Raw genomic sequence first — 21,269 nt, 5'->3', positions numbered from 1 at the left:
TGGACGACGACGCTGTTATGCGCTCCTCCTACAAGAAGAACACCAGGAAGATGCTGCATTCTAGCTTCACTCCTGGCGTTGCAGCAGACCAAGAACATGACGACGAGCACCACGAGTTCCTTAGACATGCTAAGAAGCCCTATGGAAGTGATCTCTATGCCAATACGGATGTCCATCAGGAGACTATGTGTGCATGCTTATATAGAGAGGATACCACACTAAACAGGGCAACCCAGCGATGATTAATAATAGACTAAAAATCTCGTTTTTTTAGTTCAGTTTGATTCGTGGTCTGCCAATTCCACGTAGAAGTCGCTAAGTTTATGTTACCAGAAAGAACTTTTAGGTCTTCTTTTCTCGCCTACGGTTGTTGGAAAAGTGTGTTCCACAAAAACTCATTCTTACTATACGTATCCCTTTATATCCTAGTGCTGTAGTAGTTGCCAATCTAGTCACTGAGATTTTGTCTGCCTGGACCCCACAAGCCACCTACACTAAAAATCTTTAATTTTTTTTTACGTGATCCCATTTAATTAAATAAGATATATTATTTAATATAAGTATCAATAAATAAAAAATAAATTATATTTCTTAAGAGATGATCTTAATAGTAAATTTTCTTACATGGATATACGATACATATGATTATAGATCTTCTCTCGGCTCCTCTTAATTATATGTAAAGTTGAATATCATAGATAGATCGATCAGCTGTAGATACAATATGTATCGAGCTATACCAACACATGATACGTTAAGATATATCGATGTACCCCCGTGTCGATCCTTTGGTGGATCAATATGAACCGCTCATATCAAGTAAGTGGTACGGTATAATATTTTTATATCCAAGATTTATCTTTGTATATCATACGATCGACGATGTATTTATAGATTAAAAAAAATTTCTGATTAGCATCTAAAAGGTACGTATCGTAAATTAAAATATATTATTATTTAATTTTGTATTTTAAGATTTTTTTTTTTATCAAATAATAATATATTATGATTGTTATGTTGACACTTTTTTTGTCCTGAGAATTGAACCGCTCAGCGATATCATATCGTCGGTGATGATATCGCTCCGGCAGGGTGGGGTTTCTGCATTGTAATCTGCATTCTCTTCTAAGAAGAAAGACATCAACACAGTGATATTACATCTAAAATATCCCTTGCAAAAGGGACCATATAACACTAAACAATCTCATCTTATTTCGGCGTAGATGGCGAACACGTTATGCCCATCCACCACTAAAGAATACATGGAGGAGGTTAAGCACCAACGTAAGTTGCATGCGTAAACTAATGTTAGAACTATTGAGTGACCACTTTCACCGAGGATGGGGTTCTGCATGTTCGATAACACCCCCCGAACCCTGTGGTGTTCTCATCAGCCCTTTGCTAATGCCATGAGGACATATGAGACCTTTGCTTTAGGGTTGAATCTGCCCTTCGACGTTTATATACAGCCAAGCAATCATTAATATCGTGCGTGCGATCACATACACACACACTGCCACCTCGTTCTGTCTTCCTGATGATGCACTACTACTACTACTCCACTATCATGCCTTTATAGGAATGCTACCAATATTTGTTGGAATATCATAGGCTTTTTTCCCCTTAAACAAATAAATATAGCAGTCGATCATGCACATACAGCCATCTCTGTCTGGCAACTTGAACAAAAACTATGGTTTGATGAGAAATCCAGCATTCCAAATCCTATTACGATGATTAGATTTGGATGCTATCCGAGGTAGATCTTGAGCCAAGAACAGGCCATTGAAAGCCCCCATAATAATGGTGGACGAACTGCACTTCCATCCATGGTTTTCTTAGTACAACATTATGCCCATAATATCCTTCGTGCATATTATACGAGATGAATACCATCTAATGGAGCATCAGCGTGCTTCTCTACAGTTCAGCGGAAGGAACGATGGAGAAAGTATCAGATGCATCCCCTAAAGGATCATCGTGACTCGAGGCATCGGTCTCGTCCTCGGCAATGGCTCATTGCCTCCTTTTTCCTGATTGCTTCGGTTTCGACGAGGTAGGCATTGAGTTTGATGCACACTAGTATGGTGTGCACGAGCGGCCTTCCAAGTTTCCGACGATGATCTTTCCTTTTCTCGTTCGTGTATCTCCACCACGGCAACGAGTCCATATTCCACCAAAGATGATGATGAATGTCTAGCAAACTTGCGCCAACTCTCTCAAACAAATTGTGAGAACTCCCATCTTACCACGCTCTCATCCGAGTCTCTGTATCTTGTTGATTCGTTCGAGGATGAAGTGGTGAAGGGAAAGAATGGTCACTCTTCTTAACGGTGATTGATGGACTTATATTTTTCATATTTAAATCAGCTTATAATTATTTTCACCTTTCAACATTGGATATTATCTTATTATTGATATATATATATATATAGAGTACTATTTTGTTTGATAATTTCAATTGGCTTAATTATTAGCGAATCATATGAAATCCATTCGGCCTTAGAATAATAATCATGGAAAGTGATTTTAACATCTTAGATATATTTATTGTATGGAGTGAATAATTAAAAGAAAAAGAAAAAGATCGGAGCGGTGCACAAATGGACCGAAGCCTAACACAGTATGTAATGGGCCGAAAGACTGGGCTCGATCTCAAAGGGCGGCCCAACTCCACATAGGCAACGACGAAATCTATTCCGCGCAATCCCTCCGCTTCCCTCTCTATCTTCTTATCCGACCATACGACTCCGCCCATCGTTACTCGCCTCCAAACAAGCATAGCGCCGCAGAGCTCGACTTCATCCTCCCATGGCGGGTCTCCTCTCATCCTCCTTCACCGCCCTCTCCGCTCCCACAGGTCCAACTCTATCCTATTGCCCCGCTCCTCTCCCTCCAACCTCATTTCCTGGTAAGCCCACTTCGCATTCCAACCTCGAGTCGTGAATCACGGCCTTCTTACTTGCTTTCCCTCGCAGCCCGGGTTGTCCACCGGAGAAACCTCAGCAGTGGTGCCAGAATTAGTATCAGGCACCGGCCGCGCCACCTCCTGGTCTCCGGTGCCGCTCCCGCCACCACCGAGCTCTCCTCCGCCGATGAGGTAGGTGCTTCTCGCTTCCCCCATGGTGTTAATCCCAAATGCTGGAAAGGTGTTTGCGTATTTGTTGTTGAGATTTGATAGGGAAAGAAGTTGATGAGCAGCGAGAGCCAGCGGCCGGTCTTCCCGTTCTCGGCCATCGTGGGGCAGGACGAGATGAAGCTGTGCCTTCTGCTGAATGTCATCGACCCCAAGATCGGCGGCGTCATGATCATGGGCGACCGGGGCACCGGCAAGTCTACCGTCGTCCGCTCCCTCGTCGACCTCCTTCCCGAGATCAAGGTGGTCGTGGGCGACCCTTTTAACTCCGACCCCGAGGACCCCGAGTCGATGAGCATGGACGTCCGCGACCGCGCCGCCCGTGGCGAGCCCCTTCCGGTGGCCGCCACCAGGATCACCATGGTCGATCTGCCGCTCGGCGCCACCGAGGACCGGGTCTGCGGCACAATCGACATTGAGAAGGCACTCACCGAGGGCGTCAAGGCCTTCGAGCCCGGCCTGCTTGCCAAGGCCAACAGGGGCATTCTCTACGTCGACGAGGTCAATCTCTTGGACGACCACCTGGTGGACGTGCTCCTGGACTCCGCTGCCTCCGGGTGGAACACCGTGGAGAGAGAGGGCATTTCCATTTCCCACCCCGCTCGGTTCATCCTTATCGGTTCCGGGAACCCCGAGGAAGGTGAGCTCCGGCCACAGCTCCTGGACAGGTTCGGAATGCACGCTCAGGTGGGGACGGTGAGGGATGCCGAGCTGCGGGTCAAGATTGTGGAGGAGAGAGCTGGGTTTGATCAAGACCCCAAGGGGTTCAGGGAAACTTACCGAGCAGAGCAGGAGAAGCTCCAGCAACAGATTGCATCGGCACGGAGCTCGCTTGCATCGGTTCAGATCGATCACGACCTTCGTGTGAAGATCTCTAAAGTTTGTGCAGAGCTGAATGTGGATGGGCTGAGAGGGGATATTGTCTCCAATAGGGCTGCCAAGGCCTTGGCTGCATTGAAAGGGAGGGACAAAGTGACTGCAGAAGACATAGCCACTGTCATTCCGAACTGTTTGAGACACCGGCTCAGGAAGGATCCTTTGGAGTCGATAGACTCTGGTTTGCTCGTCATTGAGAAGTTCTACGAGGTCTTTAGCTGAGCATTCACTCTAAGAGGTAAATTGCAAGGTCCCAGGAAATTATATGGCTGTTCTTTTGGATCATTCTGGCATAACCTTTTATAGACCTTATTTTGTCCTCAATGCTCTAATTTTTATATGCAATTATATGTTATTCAGAATGCCATGGCTTTGAAAGTACACATGAATTCAGTCTGTAGGATTTTCTTACTTTTCATTAGTGATTTTGAATGATCAACAAGAGACAACTATGCCATAGTGCAACTTTGGCATTTTAGTTTTGCTATTATCGGAAGAGACGCTAGGATGTAGTGATGTCTGTTGGTTATAGGTTTGTTTGTAACTTAAAAATGACTGCTAGATGTACTGTATGAGTATCAGTAGTGGTAAATTGATAATAGGAATATTTAAGGCTTCCTACATGTAGAGGGCAAGTATTTGAAGAGGTAGAATCCAAATAATTATCAACAACTTTGATTGGTGCCAGAAAAGGAAGAAAAAAAAAACAAATGAACATTGATTAATAATTTTCTCACCCAATTTCAGCGAAAGAGGGTGACTTTTGGCACCACGGTAAAATTGAACATGGTGTCATGTGTCAGCCATTTAGTTTGACCCCAGTTTACCCACTTGAAAGTGGTACAGAGCCCAGAAGTTATATACACAACTGTAACATATGAACAGGATGACTTTGGACAAATTGATAAGCATTTATTTGCAATGAGAAAAAGTATCTGCTTCACAACCCTATGTCAAAATGACAAGTATGAACATGCATTAGACATATATTAGAGATATCTAGATTATTCTTGCATTCTGATTCAGCTATAGCACAGTGACTCTTTAGGGCTGAAACACTGAAAGGGAGATGAGTTTGAGTAATGTGATAATTTGAGAAGATTATATCTCTAGTCTATTGTACAAATTGATACACATTTGTTTGTAATAAGAAAAAGTATCTAATTCACAATCCTATGTCAAAATGACAAGTATGAACAAGCATTAGACAACTATTTGAGATATCTAGATTTCTCTTACATTCTGATTCAGCTAGAGCACAGTGATTCTTTAGTGGTGAAACACTGAGAATCACTCGAGTATCGTGATAATTTGAGAGGCTTATATCTTGAGTCTCTTCTAATCTCAATACATTCATGTGAAAGATATTTTAGTGTCTAAGATTTTGTTTTGATCTTTTCCTTCTGGAGCTATCAATATAAATAGACTTTAAGTGATTGATGATGCAGAAATCCTCAAGGACTTGAACGTAATTGTGGGAATCGAGATAATTGATTGGCAGCGGGGCCTGTTCTAACTAGCTGGAAGCAACAATCTTTATCGTAGGTTTTAAGTGGATTCTTTTCTTCAAGAAAATTGTATCAAGGTGTCAAGGTCTAATAAATAGATACTATGACTAGGAGGACACTACAGACAGTTGCCATCGTGACATGCAATTTCCTCTTTTATTTGATGTTAACATAACTTGGTAGATTCATACTCCATATGCAAGTCCTTTTGACATGAGAGGGTGCAAGTTGGGGCTCAACTTCACTTAGATCAGTCCAGCTCATAGTAATACATTGAGTGCTGGGTCTGACAAAAATATGGCTTAGATTAGTTCAACAACTATTTTTCTTTGTAGAACTCGCGGTGAAGATGGACTTGTAAAATGATTTGCAGCTTAGTTTCTAATTCCAAGGGAATGTTCTAGATTAGTCTGCTTCTACTATTTTGCAATCCCTGATAATAAAGTCAAATTCTAACAGTGTGAAGAAAAAGATCATGATTGCATGGTTATCAATTTTGCTCCATCATTGTAGACTAGAGATTTAGGTCACCATTCCTTATCAGACTGAGAAGTTTCAAGTCAACGGTAAGTGTTGTCAGAGAGTTGGGGAGATTTTATATTTTTTGCACTTTCATGGAGAAGGAAAAGTCAAAAGACATATTGATATGAAACCCAAGACTAGACATCAATGTTTATCACATTTGGAGAAAGATATTACCATATCATATACTTTTGTAGGCCTGGAGAAGTGTACTTCTAAGCTCTGTTGATCTGATTGCAACACATGATCTGTTAAAGAACTGTTTGGGAAGTTGGTGTTCAGAAAATTATAAAATGTTCATCATCGATCAATGTTTTCTCTTCCATTCTCACATGTACTAAATCTTGAGAATTATGTCATATCCTCAATGTACATATATGGTCTTAATATTGAGTGGTCTAGTCCTATCTGAATTCTTTCTAAATAAAAATTCCTAATTACCTAAAGAAAGTTCATAAGTAAATCCTTGCTATGATTCTTAAACTAATTCCTTCCTAAAGTTCAATTTAATATACTTTATGTTGCAGGTTATCTTGCAGAGCATCAAGATTCACAAAGATAAAAGGAAATGTGTAACCCTTAAAATGCTGGTATTACACATGTATATCCCTTGCAGTTTTGTATTTGTTCTTGTGTCAGTCACAATGTCTTCTATGCATCTATTCCCATCCATGTTGTTTTTATGAAGAGTTGTCAATTTACAACACTTAAATTGTATGTTTGACATGAGTTTTAGATATGGCTGAGGATATCATATATATATATATATATATATATATATATATATATATATATATATATATATATATATATATAATTGAACTTTTATGTTAGAGTGAATATATTGAGAGTCAAATATGTGGTTTTTCTTTTCTTAATGGTTTTTAAGACATTTCATGGTGAGATGGAGTGTTGGACACAAGCCTAGACACCCCATATATCCATCTTGACATCATCTTGACATTATAGATCAAGATGTGTCAGGACACCTGTGTGAGGTTGAGTTCATATATTCAGATCCTTGCCTGTATCAGTTTATCCCTTTGTCTCAAAAGAAGCTAATCATCATTTTTCACAAACTTACCATGATAAGATTAAGAGTATAAAAATGCTAGGATACCATGATAAGATAATAATTAGGCAGTCACTAGTCCCAAAACTTTAGCTATTAGGAAGGATCTTAATACATTTTTTAGAACTCCCAACATACACAATGTGATTTTTCATATGTCGGATCGGACAACAACGAGAAAGCGACTTATGATATTGATGTGTGGCTTTGGACTTACGACCAAAACATGACATGATTTATCATAAGTTTTTCTAATCGATCATATCATGTTACTATGTATGTTTGCATGTCCACATATCAAAACAAAATTTAATTTGGTTAGACATAATAACAAAAATTGCAAAAAGAAAAACAAAAAATTATAACTAAATACGAGATGTTAAATGGGTCAGGAAATAACAATGTTGGATGGTAAAGAAAAGGAGTTTAAATCCTTAACTTTATTGAGACACTTTCATACTGTCAAATCAGAAACAAGGAACTATTTTAGGTACTTTTGTCATTCATATTTTCTGATACTGTAGAAGTACTACAGACTTAGTTCAGCAGGCCTTGTGACATTCTATATCTAAAGAGCAAATTTTTTTCCCCCTTATAATGGAACATCGTTTTCTGCTCTAATAGAAATTCTTATATTTAGCAGTAGACCTAATAGATTATGCTCGTGTACTATTATATCTAGCAGCTTATAGGTACATAACACCATTAATTTAAACTGCAACACTTTGAAAAAATGACAATTGAAGCACTAAACATTTATAAAATATTAAAAATATACACAAAATTACAACTAAAAACTGAAATTTATTGTCTTCAATTCAAAACGAATTAAAAAAGGTAAGGAGTAATTAAGAAGGTCTCAAATGACAATTATCCAATAATTGATAATCAAAATAAATTAATACACACACAAAATTATGCCGCAAAAGATAAAAAATTTATTATCCAAGAGACAGGTGATACCTTAAATTCTTGCATAGTTTGTAGAGTAGTAAGCATTCCTTGATTTATAATTAATGTTTATGTCATAAGACAAGTTTATTATCTGTACAACTTTTATCAAAGAAAAGAGTATGACAGAAATATTTTGAGTATCAGAGACATCATTTGATGAGTATAACTAGTTTTGAAGTTTCCTAATTTCTCAAGCTGAAGAAGAAATTATAATTTGGAATTGTATGAAAATATTTGTATTCATTTTAATAAGAAGTTTCTAAAGGACTTGGAACTATAGGACTATGACCCAATTGATTATAAGGTTTTATAAAATCAATAGAGCCTAGTTATTCCTATAACTATGAATTCACCACAATCTATATGTATATTATCGCTAGACGAGTTTCATTAAAATATAAGGGAAAAAATGTGTATTTCAAAATTATTATCAGTCTAACAAAAACTTATGATCTTTATGGGGAAAAACATGTGTATAACAAAATTATTATCAATCTAACCGTAATTATTATCGTAAAAAATAATATTTGAGTAGGAATGCATCTTTAAAAATAATATTTGAGTAGGAATGCATCTTTCTAAAAACACTATAACACATGTTCCTAATCATCATAATATATTTTACAAAAGATAAAGATCACATTAAACGATGTATTACATATATAAAATATTAAAATAGAACTAAATTTGATGAGGCAATGTAAAGTTGTAATAATCAGATCACACAGAAGATAGAATTAAAATTACAAAAATTTGGTGGTCAAATGATTACATATATTCCTAATCGCCATACTATGATTTTACAAAAGAAAAAGATCACATTAAACAATGTAAAATGTATATAAAATATGCTAATAAAACTAAATTTGATTAGGCATGTAACGTAAAGTTGCAATAATCAGAGAATACACAGGATATAATTAAAATTACATAAATTTGGTGCTCAATTGAATCATAGCTCTTATTTCAACTTTCTTTTTAAATCTTTAATAGAAACTGATAAGAAGTATTAACTAACCTGAGTATATTTTGACCATTTATATTTGCCTAAAATGTGCTAATACAATAAACCTTGTCACAAAATACATGCAACATAACAAAATTAACTTTAACAACATTATGGTCCCGGCGGGGCTCGAACCCGCGACCTTCGGCTCATAAGACCAACGCTCTAACCAACTGAGCTACGGGACCATATGTTTATGTTTGTTAAGAAATCTTAATGAACAAATATTTACTTATGGTAATAATTTTAAAGCCAATTTAATATTTCACATTAATAAAATCCGGTATCCAATATTTTGATTCTCTAGAATACATAAAATTGTCAAACCTATATTGACTTGTGTGATAATTTCTTGAGTAGAAAATTTTAAAACATTAAACGTCTAACATGAAAACTAATTGATAAATATCCTCTTGCTTATTCAAATAATGCATGATGTAAAAATATCTAATGAATCCTGTTTTGATTCTTTCTAATAAGACCATCAGGGCATCGCATGTAGGAATGAGACAGACAATAACCTACTAAAAATGTTGCATAAATATTCATTTTTCAACTCATACATTGTGAAATTTTTTTACCATCATTCCATGAAGGATATAATTAATTACATGAGAAGAAGAAGAAAATATATTTACATCGAGTACATATATAAATTTATTTATGGACTAATTTTATATCCATTAATGGACATAATATATCTTGTCTAATCATCGAGAACTAACATGGGATACCAATCAACTATTGACTAGCAATTCTCGTATTGGACGTTAACTAGATTGATAACATGCTTTATAAGAGGGAACATTCCGAGAGTATCTTTTCCTAAGCAAAAGGCAGGTGTATCTAGAATTTCAAGTAAGGAGATAAAGAAAAGGATGAGTTGCTTTTTTTTTCTTTTGTAACTTTACATATACTTGTATTTAATTATTAAAAAACAACAATCTAGACATAAGGAATAACAAAAATATATTGATAAGTTTACTAATCAGGTTGATCTATCTTGCTTTTATCCAGCAACTAGTAAATGTTCTAGTCAAGAAGATATTTAAAGAACCTTCAGATCTAAATGGAAGACTTTCAATTAAAACTGAAACATATCAGATGTAAAAAATCATTAGGTAAACTTTTTGATGTCCTACTAAAGGAATTAAGAGTTTGATAAGGAAATATAATTAATAAATTGTACTCTTGATAATTCAGATAAAGCATGCTGTAAAAATATCTAATAGATTCTATTTTAATTCTTAAATAATAAAACCCATGGTAGTGAGGTAGAAAATGTCATATTCAAATAAAGCATGCTGTAAAAATATCTAATATATTCTATTTTAATTTTCAACTAATAAAATGCATGGTAGTGTCAGCTAGGAGTGAGATGGACCATTTTCCTAATTATATAAAAATGACAAGATAGTGTCAGATAAATATCTTATTTTCTTTGTAACAAATAGATGAATAGTGAAAATTTTAATTATTATTTCCATGAAGGACATAATATCTATTCATATCATTTACATTAAGTTCGATATACAATTTTGTTTATGAAATAATGGTATAACCTATTTAGTTATCCGAAACTATCATGGAGCAACTATTCAACTACTGACTAGCAATTCTTGTCTCAGGAAGTTAACAAGATTAATAAGATGCTCCGTAGGAGGGGCATTTCATGAGTATCTTATCCTCCAAAAACAGGAAAAATGTATTTAAAATTACAATTAAGGAGCTCAAAAGATAAAGAGTTGCTAAATAACTTGTTTTTTTTTTTTTGGTTGCAGCTTTGCATATTAGACGTATTTGACTAATAAAACAACAACAAACAAGATATAAGGAAAACACCCATATGTTGGTTAGTTTACTTATTAGATTTGCCTATTCATATTATTTACATTAAGTTCGATATACAAATTTATCTATGAACTCATTTATATCCATTAATCAGACCAACCAAAGGACCAATTTAACTACTGATTAGCAATCCTTATCTTAAGGAGTTAACATGATTAATAGCATGCTTTGTAGGAGGGACACTACAGGAGTACCTTACCCTAAAAAAAGGACAAATGTATTTAAAATTCCAATTAAGGAGATCAAAAGATAAAGAGTTGCTAAAGATCTTGATTTTTATTGGCAACTTTACACATTTGTTGTATTTGATTATTAAAAACCAACAAACTATAGACATAAGGAAACCAACCATAGATTGATTAGTTTCCTTAAGCTATTAAACATCTTGATATATTTTTCTTTTCTTGCAACTTTAGAAATTATCTGTGCTTAATTATTAAATAAAACAACAAAGTAGATACAAGGAACACAACCATAGATTGATGAGTTTACTTATCAGCAACCAGTAAATGTTCGAGAATAATGTTCGAACGAAACAAAACCTATAGAATCGTAGCAGAGCCCATTAGATTCCAAACTAGGAAGTATCACAAAATGAAGAAACAGAAAGGAACCGGACCTTGACGCGGAGCTTTATTTTAGGGCTTCGATGACGGTGCTACTACTCCCGACCGCCTCATCGGTCTTCCACCCTCCCCTAAGTTGCTAGTTCCTCTCTTTCGATCGACGGGTGGACGATGACGCCGAGGGCTGGCGGCGATGGATAGGCAGCGGCGGACCGGGGATTAGGAGGAGGAGGAGAGTGAGGGAGAAAGGGAGGGAAGGGAAGAGGCAATTGGAATGGATGGACGAGGGAACGTGTGACGTGGGTTGGTCGTGTCTCTTTATATCTATCGAGGATTAGGTTATAGAACTCTACTCTATACGTATTACGTATTTATACATTAAATATACGTGTCTATACTCTTTTTTTGTGTATACCTATTTATACTCTCTAAATCGTGTCTATTTATATTTATACGGATACATTATACATATTTATACTGTTTGTGACATCATTTTTTTATCTCAAAAGAAAATTTAGGATTCGAAATTCCATCTTTTATATATATATGTATATATATACATATATGTATACATATATATATATATATATACATATATATATATATATATATATACATATATATATATATACATATATATATACATAGTGCAACCCTCGACAAGCGCTTCGAACCAATCATCCAACATGGGCGTCGGAGCTGCTGTCCTTATCGCCGTGGCCGCTTGCGTCCTCCTCGTCATCGGGGCCCTGTACGTCCGTTGCGTCAGCCGCCGCTTCAACGCGACCGTCGCCCGCAACTCGCCGCCCAAGATCACCGGACTCGGGTCACCCTCCATAGCCGCCCTGCCCACGGTCGCCTACCAGAGGCCCCGCGAGGACCGCGGCGCGTCACGGACGCTGTGCAGCGTCTGCCTCGGCGCCATGAGCGAAGGCGAGTTGGTGCGGGTGCTGCCAGCCTGCGCTCACGTCTTCCATGTCGACTGCATCGACGCCTGGTTGCGCGCCCGCGCGACGTGCCCCGTGTGCCGCTCCGATCTCAAGCTCTCCCACCTGGTGGACACCGAAGAGTCGGAGATTCCTCCTCCTCCTCCTTCGCCTCCTCTTTCTTCCACCAGTGTAGTTTGAATTCAGCTCGAAGTTGTTGCAAGGTCACAGTAGCGTAATCGAGAGGTAAACTTGTCGTCTCCAAAGGGCATGTATAAAGAGTGAGATGGGCATATAATTTCCTCCCTTTAGCTTTCAACATTTCCTTATTGCTATCGTAGCACATATTTTGTTGATCGAGCGAACAACCTGTTATCTCGTAATTATATGGCGCATAAGATGAAGCAAGGAAATATTCTCCTGTGAATTCAACTCGATGATCTCTTTGTTTTTCGTTTATTGACTCTGCATGGATCATCTTCCAAATTTCATATTTCAAATTAGAAATGACTAATTAACATTTGGTCACATCAACAACGTAATTAAGCGTGGTTTGGGCGGCCATACTAAATGGTTTAACTTGATTTGATTACATCGAATTTGTGTCATTTATAATTATATGTATATATATTTTTTGTCGGTCCATATGTTAATTTGTTTAATATATATTACTTCCGTTGTAAGACTTGACTTCGCTTCTCATTAAAAGTAAATAAATAAATAAATGGCATGACTTGTGTCCGATTCCCATTAAAAAAAACAATGTGAGAAAGAAGAGCACAGAGACGACGCCTGGATCCTTCGTTTATTATTACGACAAGGGACTATAGAAATAAATATCTAATTCTACATACATGTTCGATAAATTTGTTATTTCATAATCTTTTAATGAATTCCTGCAACAAAAAAAATCATTTTGGATTTTTTTCCACAAACAATACCCATTTTAATCTTTTTTCTTTATTTAATGTTATAAATTAACGCTCCTTTATTTGTCCACTTCCTCTCTGTTTAGTTTGGTTTTTTGTCCAAATCAATGCATTAAGAACCTTTTTTTAAGTATATGATCCGAACAAAACATAAAAGTTGAGGTTTTTCTCATGAAATCAGCCAAAAGTAGATTCTCAAATCGACTTCAGGTATGTGAATAGTCAGTTGGATTTGGATTTGGATTTGAAATTGAGGACTCATACAACACCTTTCTCTTTTTCTTTTTCTTTTTTTCTCTCCCCCTCTTAGTAGTCAGAAATGATCGGAGAAGACATGATTATGGTTACGACATCAATGCTTGCAAAGATAAGATAAAATAAATTATATAAATTAATAATAATTGAGAGGTTGTATTTAGTAAAATTATATTTTATTATTTTAAGTGGTTGTATGGACCAATAGCAATCTCCATTAACAAATATATTCATTGTCATTTATAAAAATAGTTTAAAAGAAAGAGCAAAATTCAAAAAAAAAATTCCAAAGCTTTCATTTTTTCAGTGTCTCCTATTTTCTAAAAGATGAGATTATTCCTTTGCCCAGTCATTATGTCGGAGCCGCTTTCAGCTACGTCACCATCTTGAAGATCCACTTAACTTTATTCTTTATTAACGTTAATAAAATTTCATAATACTATAACATCCCTCTCATTGACCCGTTACCTGATAACATTGGATTTGGTAGTGCCATGATCGTCTTTACTCATCATATGACTGATCGTATTCACCTTCGTGCTGCTAATGTGAACTAGGTGACAGGGATGCTAAGAAACTTCTTATTCTTGGATTCCGTCGTCGCTCACTTGCTTCATTATCGTTCACTCGCTTTTAATTTTAGTACGTTTAACCACAAATGCTATAGATAAGTAGAAGTTAGTTGATGCTAGTTTTATTAGAGAAATTAATGACAAATCCAAAGAAGTATCGAATGAACAAGCGACAGTATAGAGATTGATTGAGAATCTATGGGGGAAGGGGTCGACAAAAGGAGTGTCATAAGACAATAAAGAGTAAGGCTAATCAATCCTCATGGGTCTTTTTTTTTTATGAGACAGTCGGTAACTAATAAGTCCGGAAGGTCACAAGTGAAACCATCGATAGACCTCCCCCTCCATGCTTAATGACAATACGAAGATTATGGATAATTTTTTATTACAAATTCAGTTGAAATAAAACAAAAAAGATACTAAAAAAATAAATTTTTTGGGCCCTACGAGAAATTGATTAATTGAAGTTAAAATTGATATAGGTATAAAATTATGTAATTATAATTAGATTTATGATAGTTTAGATTGTAAATATTTGATTAGATTTGAAAATGAATAGAATAAAAATTCACCAAAATGACCAGTTTATTAGCCGGCAATCGGGCACGGTCGGTGTCGGCGCGCCCTAAAATTTTGAGTTTGTCCGCGGCTTCGCAGCGTTCTCGCCTACGGTGAACATATGGCTCAGTTCTGGCGACCGGGCTCGGAGCGACCCCGAGCGACGCTAGTTGACGATGAAGAGGGCGGCGTCCTTTTCGTCTCCGCGCCTCCTCCCTCCTCATCCTCCGGGTAATCTCCCTTCTTCCGTCTCTCCCCCTCACTTTTGGTTGATTCTTTGCCACGCCCGGTAGACGGATTCTTATGCTTTCCATGTAAACCCTAATGTTCTGGGTATTGTTGGATCGAATAGGTTCGGACACTCGAGCTTGGAGAGGCAGCGGCAGAGGCTGCCGGTGTTCAAGTACCGGGATGCCATCCTTTACCTGGTGGAGAATCACGCTACTACGATTATCGTTGGTGAGACCGGCAGCGGGAAGACCACCCAGATACCCCAGGTTGACTTTTGCATTCAATGTCATGGCCTTCTGAAGAACTGGAATTATTGGAAGTTTTTAGGATAATTTGTTGGAGCTAAATTATTTGGTCTTAGTCATTTTGACGCTTCTGCTGAACCTGTATGGACCCATTTCTTGGTTATGTGCCATGCTATTTAAAGAATTGGATGTATTAGCTCTTGGTGTCGGTGGCCAATGCCGAGGTGGAAGGTCAGAGTGACTCGGTTCACGATTCGAGTCTTGATACACATGAAAATCTTTCTCGAGTTGGTCGACAATGCTTGATGATGAGGATTCCAGATGTCCATTCTCCTGCAACAAGACCTATGTTGAGTGCTCCTCTCGACCATGTCTCTCCGATGCCAAGTTAGAAAATAGCGAGATGGATTTATGTGCATTATAGAGAGAGTCTAGTCTGGTGCAATGCATTGACAAGCACCTTTTATATTCGGGGCGTGCAATATTTTTCATTTTGATTCTAGTTGGTGTGGCAGATTTGCTTTGTTGCATTTTGTCTTGGCCTCTTTAGCTGGCAGCTACATGTTAAATCCTAGCCGTGGGTGAATATTTCCCCTTCCAGGATAATTTTCCAATTTGGAAAAAGTTCTGCAAAATATTTATATTCACACATACATTAGTCCATGTGAGCTGGGAAACTTGCATTTTACCTGCAAGTCCCGGGGCCTTCTCACCCTGGTTAGTATATGGTCTATCTAATCTTTTCCTCATCAATGATCATGACTTGGCTTGATGAGAGTGTTGACCAATGACTTGAAGGTCTAAAAACATGTGATCCATAACGTTTGCGTAAGTTTATGGACCTGATGGTACCAGGTCCATCTAGTCCTGTATACTATTTCATCCTTCTTGTTCTCCCACTCATAGTCTAGGTGTCCTCGTCAACGCTTAGCCATGTGATTCCAAATGTTTGTGCTTAAGTTTATGATATTAGGTCCATCTAGTCCTATATACTATTGCTTTCATCCTTCTTGTTTGTCCACTCAAAAGTTTGGCGTCCTTGTCAACGCATAGTCTGGAATCATGCTTAGCAGACATTGTGATATTACTATACTTGCTCTGATGTGAGTTCCCATGAATATCTTGAAGGTCTCAAATCATGTGATCCCAAAATATGTCAGTCCAAGTTGATGATAGTAGGCTCATCTAACTTATATAAAATCATATTCATTCTCTTACAGTTTGAGTGGGACTATTTAAGGTGTCACATCAACTCTTTTGACAAGATTTAGTTATTCCTCAACAGAAGCTTGAGAGAGCAGTTGAGCATGATATCTTCATCCTAACAAATTCTTGAATTATATTTCTTCTTCATTATCCTAACTAGTCTTATCCATCCATATTACAAGAGAAATTCTATTGCAAGATCATCTAGCTTTTAGCACTTGATGGAAGTAAACACTGTTACCATCTTCTAATTGAAGCCATTTCATTGTTGCCTTCTGTTGTGTGTGTATACATGGAACATCTGTAGTAATCTTGATCATGTGTAAATTTATTATTATTTTCATATTAATATTATCAATATGTTCATGTTAATATATCATTGATCATATAACCACTTCTGCTTACTTCCATGTCATTTGAACAGCTTAGGACTTTTGTATTTATTAGTAGTTTAGATACAACAACAACATTGTCCAAACTATTTGGGGTCGGCTATATGGATCTTTTTCTGCCATTGAAATTTATATATAATTTATCAATAGTTTAGATAACATCTCTAATATTTTTATAGTATACTGTTAGTTGAATGATCTGTTTTCTTTGCAAGTATCTTAAAGAGGCAGGTTGGGCTGAAGGTGGTCGTGTTGTAGCTTGCACACAACCTAGGCGATTGGCTGTTCAGGTGATTACTGTTGCATAGTTTTGATCTATTACTGTGTGTATTATGCTTCCAATTCTACCAACCAGTAATTATTTTCTTCTCTTTCAAATTGTCTAACTAGTTTAGTTATAGTTTTTGTGCCTAAAAAGAATTTTTTGCTGATAAATGTGCATTGGCTTGGTCTATGCTAACACTACCATTAGGGTTTGTGCAAATGGGCTTGCTCAATTGGTAATTTGAACAAAATATGTCCATTTGGCTCAGTTTGGTTCACAGTTTACTATATATCAATGTTGGGATGTTAAAAGACCACTGAGCATTATGAAATAATATGTTATAGATTAACAAATATATAAATAAAATATTCTTATTGTGTATACTATCGTCTGGTAATGTTTAATTTATGTAAAATAATGATATACTTTGTGCTAGTGATGTTGTGATGCAAACTAAAACTACGACTTCAGATAACACATTGTCTTTAAAATAAATCATTTCTGGAAGCTGAACAAAACATTGTTGGTCACGTGTAAGTACGGTTAGTTAAGGCAATATCTAGTCATGTTGGCTGTTCTACCAAGTGGTTTACAATTCGTGTAGGATTTTATATTTGCTGTCCATCTCGTAGCTTCATTTATTCACCGTTTTATCCCCTTTTGTTTCCTCTGTCCCCTCTATTGCTCTTGTTCTTTTGCAGTTTGCACTGCTGCTACATTTCTTCTCCCTTTCCTCCTTTGTTTATTTGTTCTTATCTAAGATTTGCTTGTTTTCAGCTGTGTCTGCTGGAAGCTGGCCACTTATGTGGCCATCATACTCTTATATCTACGCTACCCCAGCTGCTGAAGACAACTTCCACTTTTTAGAACATTTATTTACATTTGCAAAATAAGACATCTGGGCACTCAAGCAATAAAAGAAATCATCAGATTTAGTTCGACTCATTGATCTTCAGATTCTTTGCCAGTAGAAACATAATTAATGCTTCATTCTTGACATGTTAAAAGGTAGGTAAAAAATGTAATCACTTGGAATTTGCTTACCCTTTGGTGGTTCATTAACAATGTAATTATACTTTTTTTTTTGTATTGCACTCATATAGTCAGTCGCATCACGGGTAGCTGAGGAGATGGGTGTCAAAATTGGAGAAGAAGTTGGTTATACTATACGATTTGAAGATCAGACAAATCCGGTAATAACTTTCATGATTGTTGACATTTCTGTCTGAAGTGTCGGGATGTGAAGCATCTTTCTATCTTGAACATTGGATATCACCTAATAAGTTTTGGTTATGGATCTGCGTATTTGGTGTAGAGTGTAACTGTGATAAAATTTCTCACTGATGGGGTGCTGATCAGAGAAATGATGGATGATCCTCTTTTAACCAAGTATAGGTACTGCTCATGATTTATATGTGGTTGCTTTCTTACATCTTCATATATGTTTATGAAGATAAAATTATTCTTATCGAGTAATTCATGTGATTTCTACTCCAACATGAATTGTTTGCATTTATGTTTTACTTTCTCCCTCTTTTTCTTTTTTGATTTTCATTTGATAGCGATAGAGTGTCTTACAATAGTATCCTTGAATGACTCTTTTATCTGTTTGTCTTGCCTTGCCTAGTGTCATAATGGTGGACGAGGCTCATGAAAGATCCATGTCAACGGACATGTTATTAGGCCTCTTGAAGAAGGTGAACTTTTTAATGAACCTATCTAGCTTTTATCTCATTAAAAGTGCTACTCTCTCTTTTATATTTTTAAGCTAATGTTGTGTATTAATATTCCAGATCCAACGCCGGAGGCCTGAGTTGCGTATAATCATATCATCTGCAACAATTGAGGCAAAGTCCATGTCAACTTTTTTCAAAGCTAGGTCATGTCCTTAATTAGTTTAGTTTATCATTTTTGACTTATGCTTTATATAATCATCTTGCTTTATTCAGTCCCAATGAACCTTTTTCTGGACTCCTTTGAAAGTGAACTATAATTATTTTATTTTGCCAAATCCAAGCATTATTTGGTATTACCTTGTTCTCTCTCCTCTTTCCTTACCTCCATCCTGAAATTCTCTTCTGGGGCATCTCCTTGTCTTCTCCATGATTTTTTCCTTATAAATTTAATTTCAGCTACTACGCGTGGTTGATTATCTTTGGTACCATGTTTTACAAATAGTACATAATCAACCTTTATAATTATATTTATATATTTTAGAGCATCTTTATTTGCTACAACTTTTTGATTGTCATTTATTGCATTCAGAAAGAAGGATTTACGACATGCAGCTGAAGACTCTGTGCCAAGTCATCTGCCTGCCGTCCTTTCTGTTGAAGTATGCTCTGATAATGTTTATGTGTTTCAATATTTTGTCTCGATGTACTTATTGCTTACTGTTAGAACTGTTACAGAGTGATCTTTATATTGTAAATGAACTGTACCATTAGCTGACTAACTTTAGTGTGTTAGGGTAAAGGTTATACTGTGGAAATTCATTATGTTGAAGAGCCAGTGCCTGATTATTTGCAAGCTGCTGTTGGTACTGTTCTATCAATCAATGATAAGGTAGATTTCTGCTTGGCTAAAGTAATGGTGGTTTACTTGAAAAATCATTTTGCTGGTTCGTGATGTTCTTAATCTGTCATTTGCAAAATCTAAGTTAAAATTGCAGTGCACACCATTCCTGCAACTTAGTTAAAAGCATTTGCATTCCCTAAGTTGATATGGTACATGCTGCATGCCACCCTGACACGGACTTAGCTGGTTTTGCCTAAGTCGTGCGGCACCCTTGCGCGTCCGTCCGCAAAGGTCAGCCTCCCCGAAGCCTCCCATTGTCCCTTAGGACCAACAAAAGAGAGAACGGGTTAAAGAGAACGCCTCAAACGGGATCCACAAGCAAACATGTCCGAAAAACACTTCATAGACAAAGCAAATTACAAACAGACTTTACAAGCTCTGAACAGTGGCACAACAAAGGGTAAAATGGTCCATTACAGATCGAAAAGCTCTCGAGCGTGTCCACATGACACAACCTTTATTTACAAGCCTAAAGAGGCCACCAACCCAACTAAAATGGGACTATTAAGCCTTCGGCCACCCCTCTACATTCTGTACAAGGCAAGAACATGCCGAACGACACGGACATACATAAGTATTACATCAAACACCTTGTTTAGAAGTTTGTCCGTGACATTCTCCCCCACTTATCCCTTCGACGTCCTCGTCGAAGCCTTTGTGAACACTGCAACTCTTCGCCTTTGCTGAGTCTTCAATCTTCTGCTCCAGCTGCAATGCGCTTCCTGGCTCCCAGCTGCTCTCCGCTGCTGTTTCTGAGTAGTCGAACCTTTGATCCGCCATGCTGCTTCAACTCGCCAATGACTCTGACTCTGGTGTGGGGTTGGCTGAGTTGTGTTGATCCTCGTTGATTCCTGCGGATCCACCAAATGAAGGAAAAGACCATCCTTACTGCGCCAGTCTCTCAAAATTTCCACATGCTGCTTGAACTGGGTGGATGCTTGTTGGAGCTTTAACGAGCATCGCCTCGCAAACTTCTGAAGTTTTGGGTCCTTCCTCCACAAAATCTGCTCATTGACTCTTCTTTCAGTTAGTTGTCACATCCAAGTAGGTTCGCATCACTTCCGCTTTCGATTGGCATTTCGTTGGGAAATGAGGCGGACAATCTACTCTCAGTAGCACTGATCACCGTTGGTGAGGATTTGACAGCTATTGTCTTCCATTATCTTCGAAGGGTCTTTGAACTTGTGCAGAGCTCCTCTGCTGGATAGATAAGAGAATTGGGGTACTCGGTTTCGCCCATCCTCTTAAGAGTTGAGAAGGCAAAGGTTACTTGACTTCGCCCGCCTCCTCGAGGTTGTACTTCATGCATCGAGCTGGTTACTAGCCTTCGCCTGCTCTTTGCTCACACTTCTGAAGCACTTGAAGTGTTTGCACTCCTTGCGTTGAGTTAGCTACTGTGATTCACCTTCTCAATGCCATTGAACTTCTGGAATGCGGGAAGTTTTCACCCCAACTTGGAGTAATTCTCTGATAGATGAGGTCGCCTCTGGGATTGTACCGTCTTCTCCATCAACCCTGTCGCCTACTCCACTGAGTAGCAAAGGTACAGCATCGCGTACTGTAGCACTGATCACCGTTGGTGAGGATTTGACAGCTATTGTCTTCCATTATCTTCGAAGGGT

The 21,269-nt window shown here is 37.4% G+C and overlaps 3 protein-coding genes and 1 non-coding gene across 8 annotated transcripts in view; 3 read left to right on the top strand and 1 right to left on the bottom strand.

Annotated features, from left to right (window-relative positions):
* The first annotated feature begins 2,705 nt into the window (after positions 1–2,705).
* LOC135597181 (magnesium-chelatase subunit ChlI, chloroplastic-like) lies at positions 2,706–6,781 on the top strand. 2 transcript variants are annotated; one of them, XM_065089780.1, is made up of 4 exons: positions 2,706–2,860; positions 2,979–3,100; positions 3,182–4,250; positions 6,570–6,781. In XM_065089780.1, the coding sequence occupies exons 1-3, from the start codon at positions 2,812–2,814 to the stop codon at positions 4,232–4,234; spliced, it is 1,224 nt and encodes a 407-aa protein (XP_064945852.1). In that variant the 5' UTR covers positions 2,706–2,811; the 3' UTR covers positions 4,235–4,250; positions 6,570–6,781. The 2 variants fall into 2 exon arrangements, with proteins under 2 accessions (XP_064945852.1, XP_064945850.1); XM_065089778.1 differs by having other exon boundaries at positions 2,752–2,911.
* Positions 6,782–9,188: 2,407 nt separating this feature from the next.
* On the bottom strand, positions 9,189–9,262 carry TRNAI-UAU (transfer RNA isoleucine (anticodon UAU)). The gene has a single exon. It is a non-coding gene; the product is annotated as a tRNA-Ile (tRNA).
* Positions 9,263–12,177: 2,915 nt separating this feature from the next.
* LOC103971294 (probable E3 ubiquitin-protein ligase ATL45) lies at positions 12,178–12,618 on the top strand. The gene has a single exon (XM_009385286.3). The coding sequence runs from the start codon at positions 12,178–12,180 to the stop codon at positions 12,616–12,618; it is 441 nt and encodes a 146-aa protein (XP_009383561.3).
* A 2,157-nt stretch (positions 12,619–14,775) lies between these two features.
* Positions 14,776–21,269, top strand: part of LOC135583147 (probable pre-mRNA-splicing factor ATP-dependent RNA helicase DEAH9) — a 40,901-nt gene continuing 34,407 nt past the window's right edge. For 2 of the 4 annotated variants that reach the window (XM_018820704.2, XM_065089775.1), the window contains exons 1-9: positions 14,776–14,962; positions 15,084–15,228; positions 17,021–17,095; positions 18,174–18,263; positions 18,386–18,465; positions 18,698–18,767; positions 18,864–18,949; positions 19,336–19,405; positions 19,540–19,635. In XM_018820704.2, the coding sequence (XP_018676249.2) occupies positions 14,853–14,962; positions 15,084–15,228; positions 17,021–17,095; positions 18,174–18,263; positions 18,386–18,465; positions 18,698–18,767; positions 18,864–18,949; positions 19,336–19,405; positions 19,540–19,635 (822 nt within the window). In that variant the 5' untranslated portion in view covers positions 14,776–14,852. Of the gene's footprint in view, positions 14,963–15,083; positions 15,229–17,020; positions 17,096–18,173; positions 18,264–18,385; positions 18,466–18,697; positions 18,768–18,863; positions 18,950–19,335; positions 19,406–19,539; positions 19,636–21,269 lie in introns of those variants that run through there. The other 2 variants (XM_065089776.1, XM_065089777.1) reach the window with 2 other exon arrangements.

This window comes from Musa acuminata, chromosome BXJ1-11 (genome assembly GCF_036884655.1).
Source record: "Musa acuminata AAA Group cultivar baxijiao chromosome BXJ1-11, Cavendish_Baxijiao_AAA, whole genome shotgun sequence".
Classification (NCBI taxonomy): Eukaryota; Viridiplantae; Streptophyta; class Magnoliopsida; order Zingiberales; family Musaceae; genus Musa; species Musa acuminata.
The sequence above is the reverse complement of the archived record's forward strand: the minus strand, read 5'-3'. Positions and strand labels throughout refer to the sequence as shown.

What these genes read in the sequence shown, in the direction of transcription:
- LOC135597181 (XM_065089778.1), top strand. Translation starts at nt 2,812, where the DNA reads ATGGCGGGTCTCCTCTCATCCTCCTTCACCGCCCTCTCCGCTCCCACA. An exon ending in CCCTCCAACCTCATTTCCTG is followed by an intron (nt 2,912 to 2,978) that starts GTAAGCCCACTT and finishes TTTCCCTCGCAG; the next exon opens with CCCGGGTTGTCCACCGGAGA. An exon ending in AGCTCTCCTCCGCCGATGAG is followed by an intron (nt 3,101 to 3,181) that starts GTAGGTGCTTCT and finishes GAGATTTGATAG; the next exon opens with GGAAAGAAGTTGATGAGCAG.
- LOC103971294 (XM_009385286.3), top strand. Translation starts at nt 12,178, where the DNA reads ATGGGCGTCGGAGCTGCTGTCCTTATCGCCGTGGCCGCTTGCGTCCTC.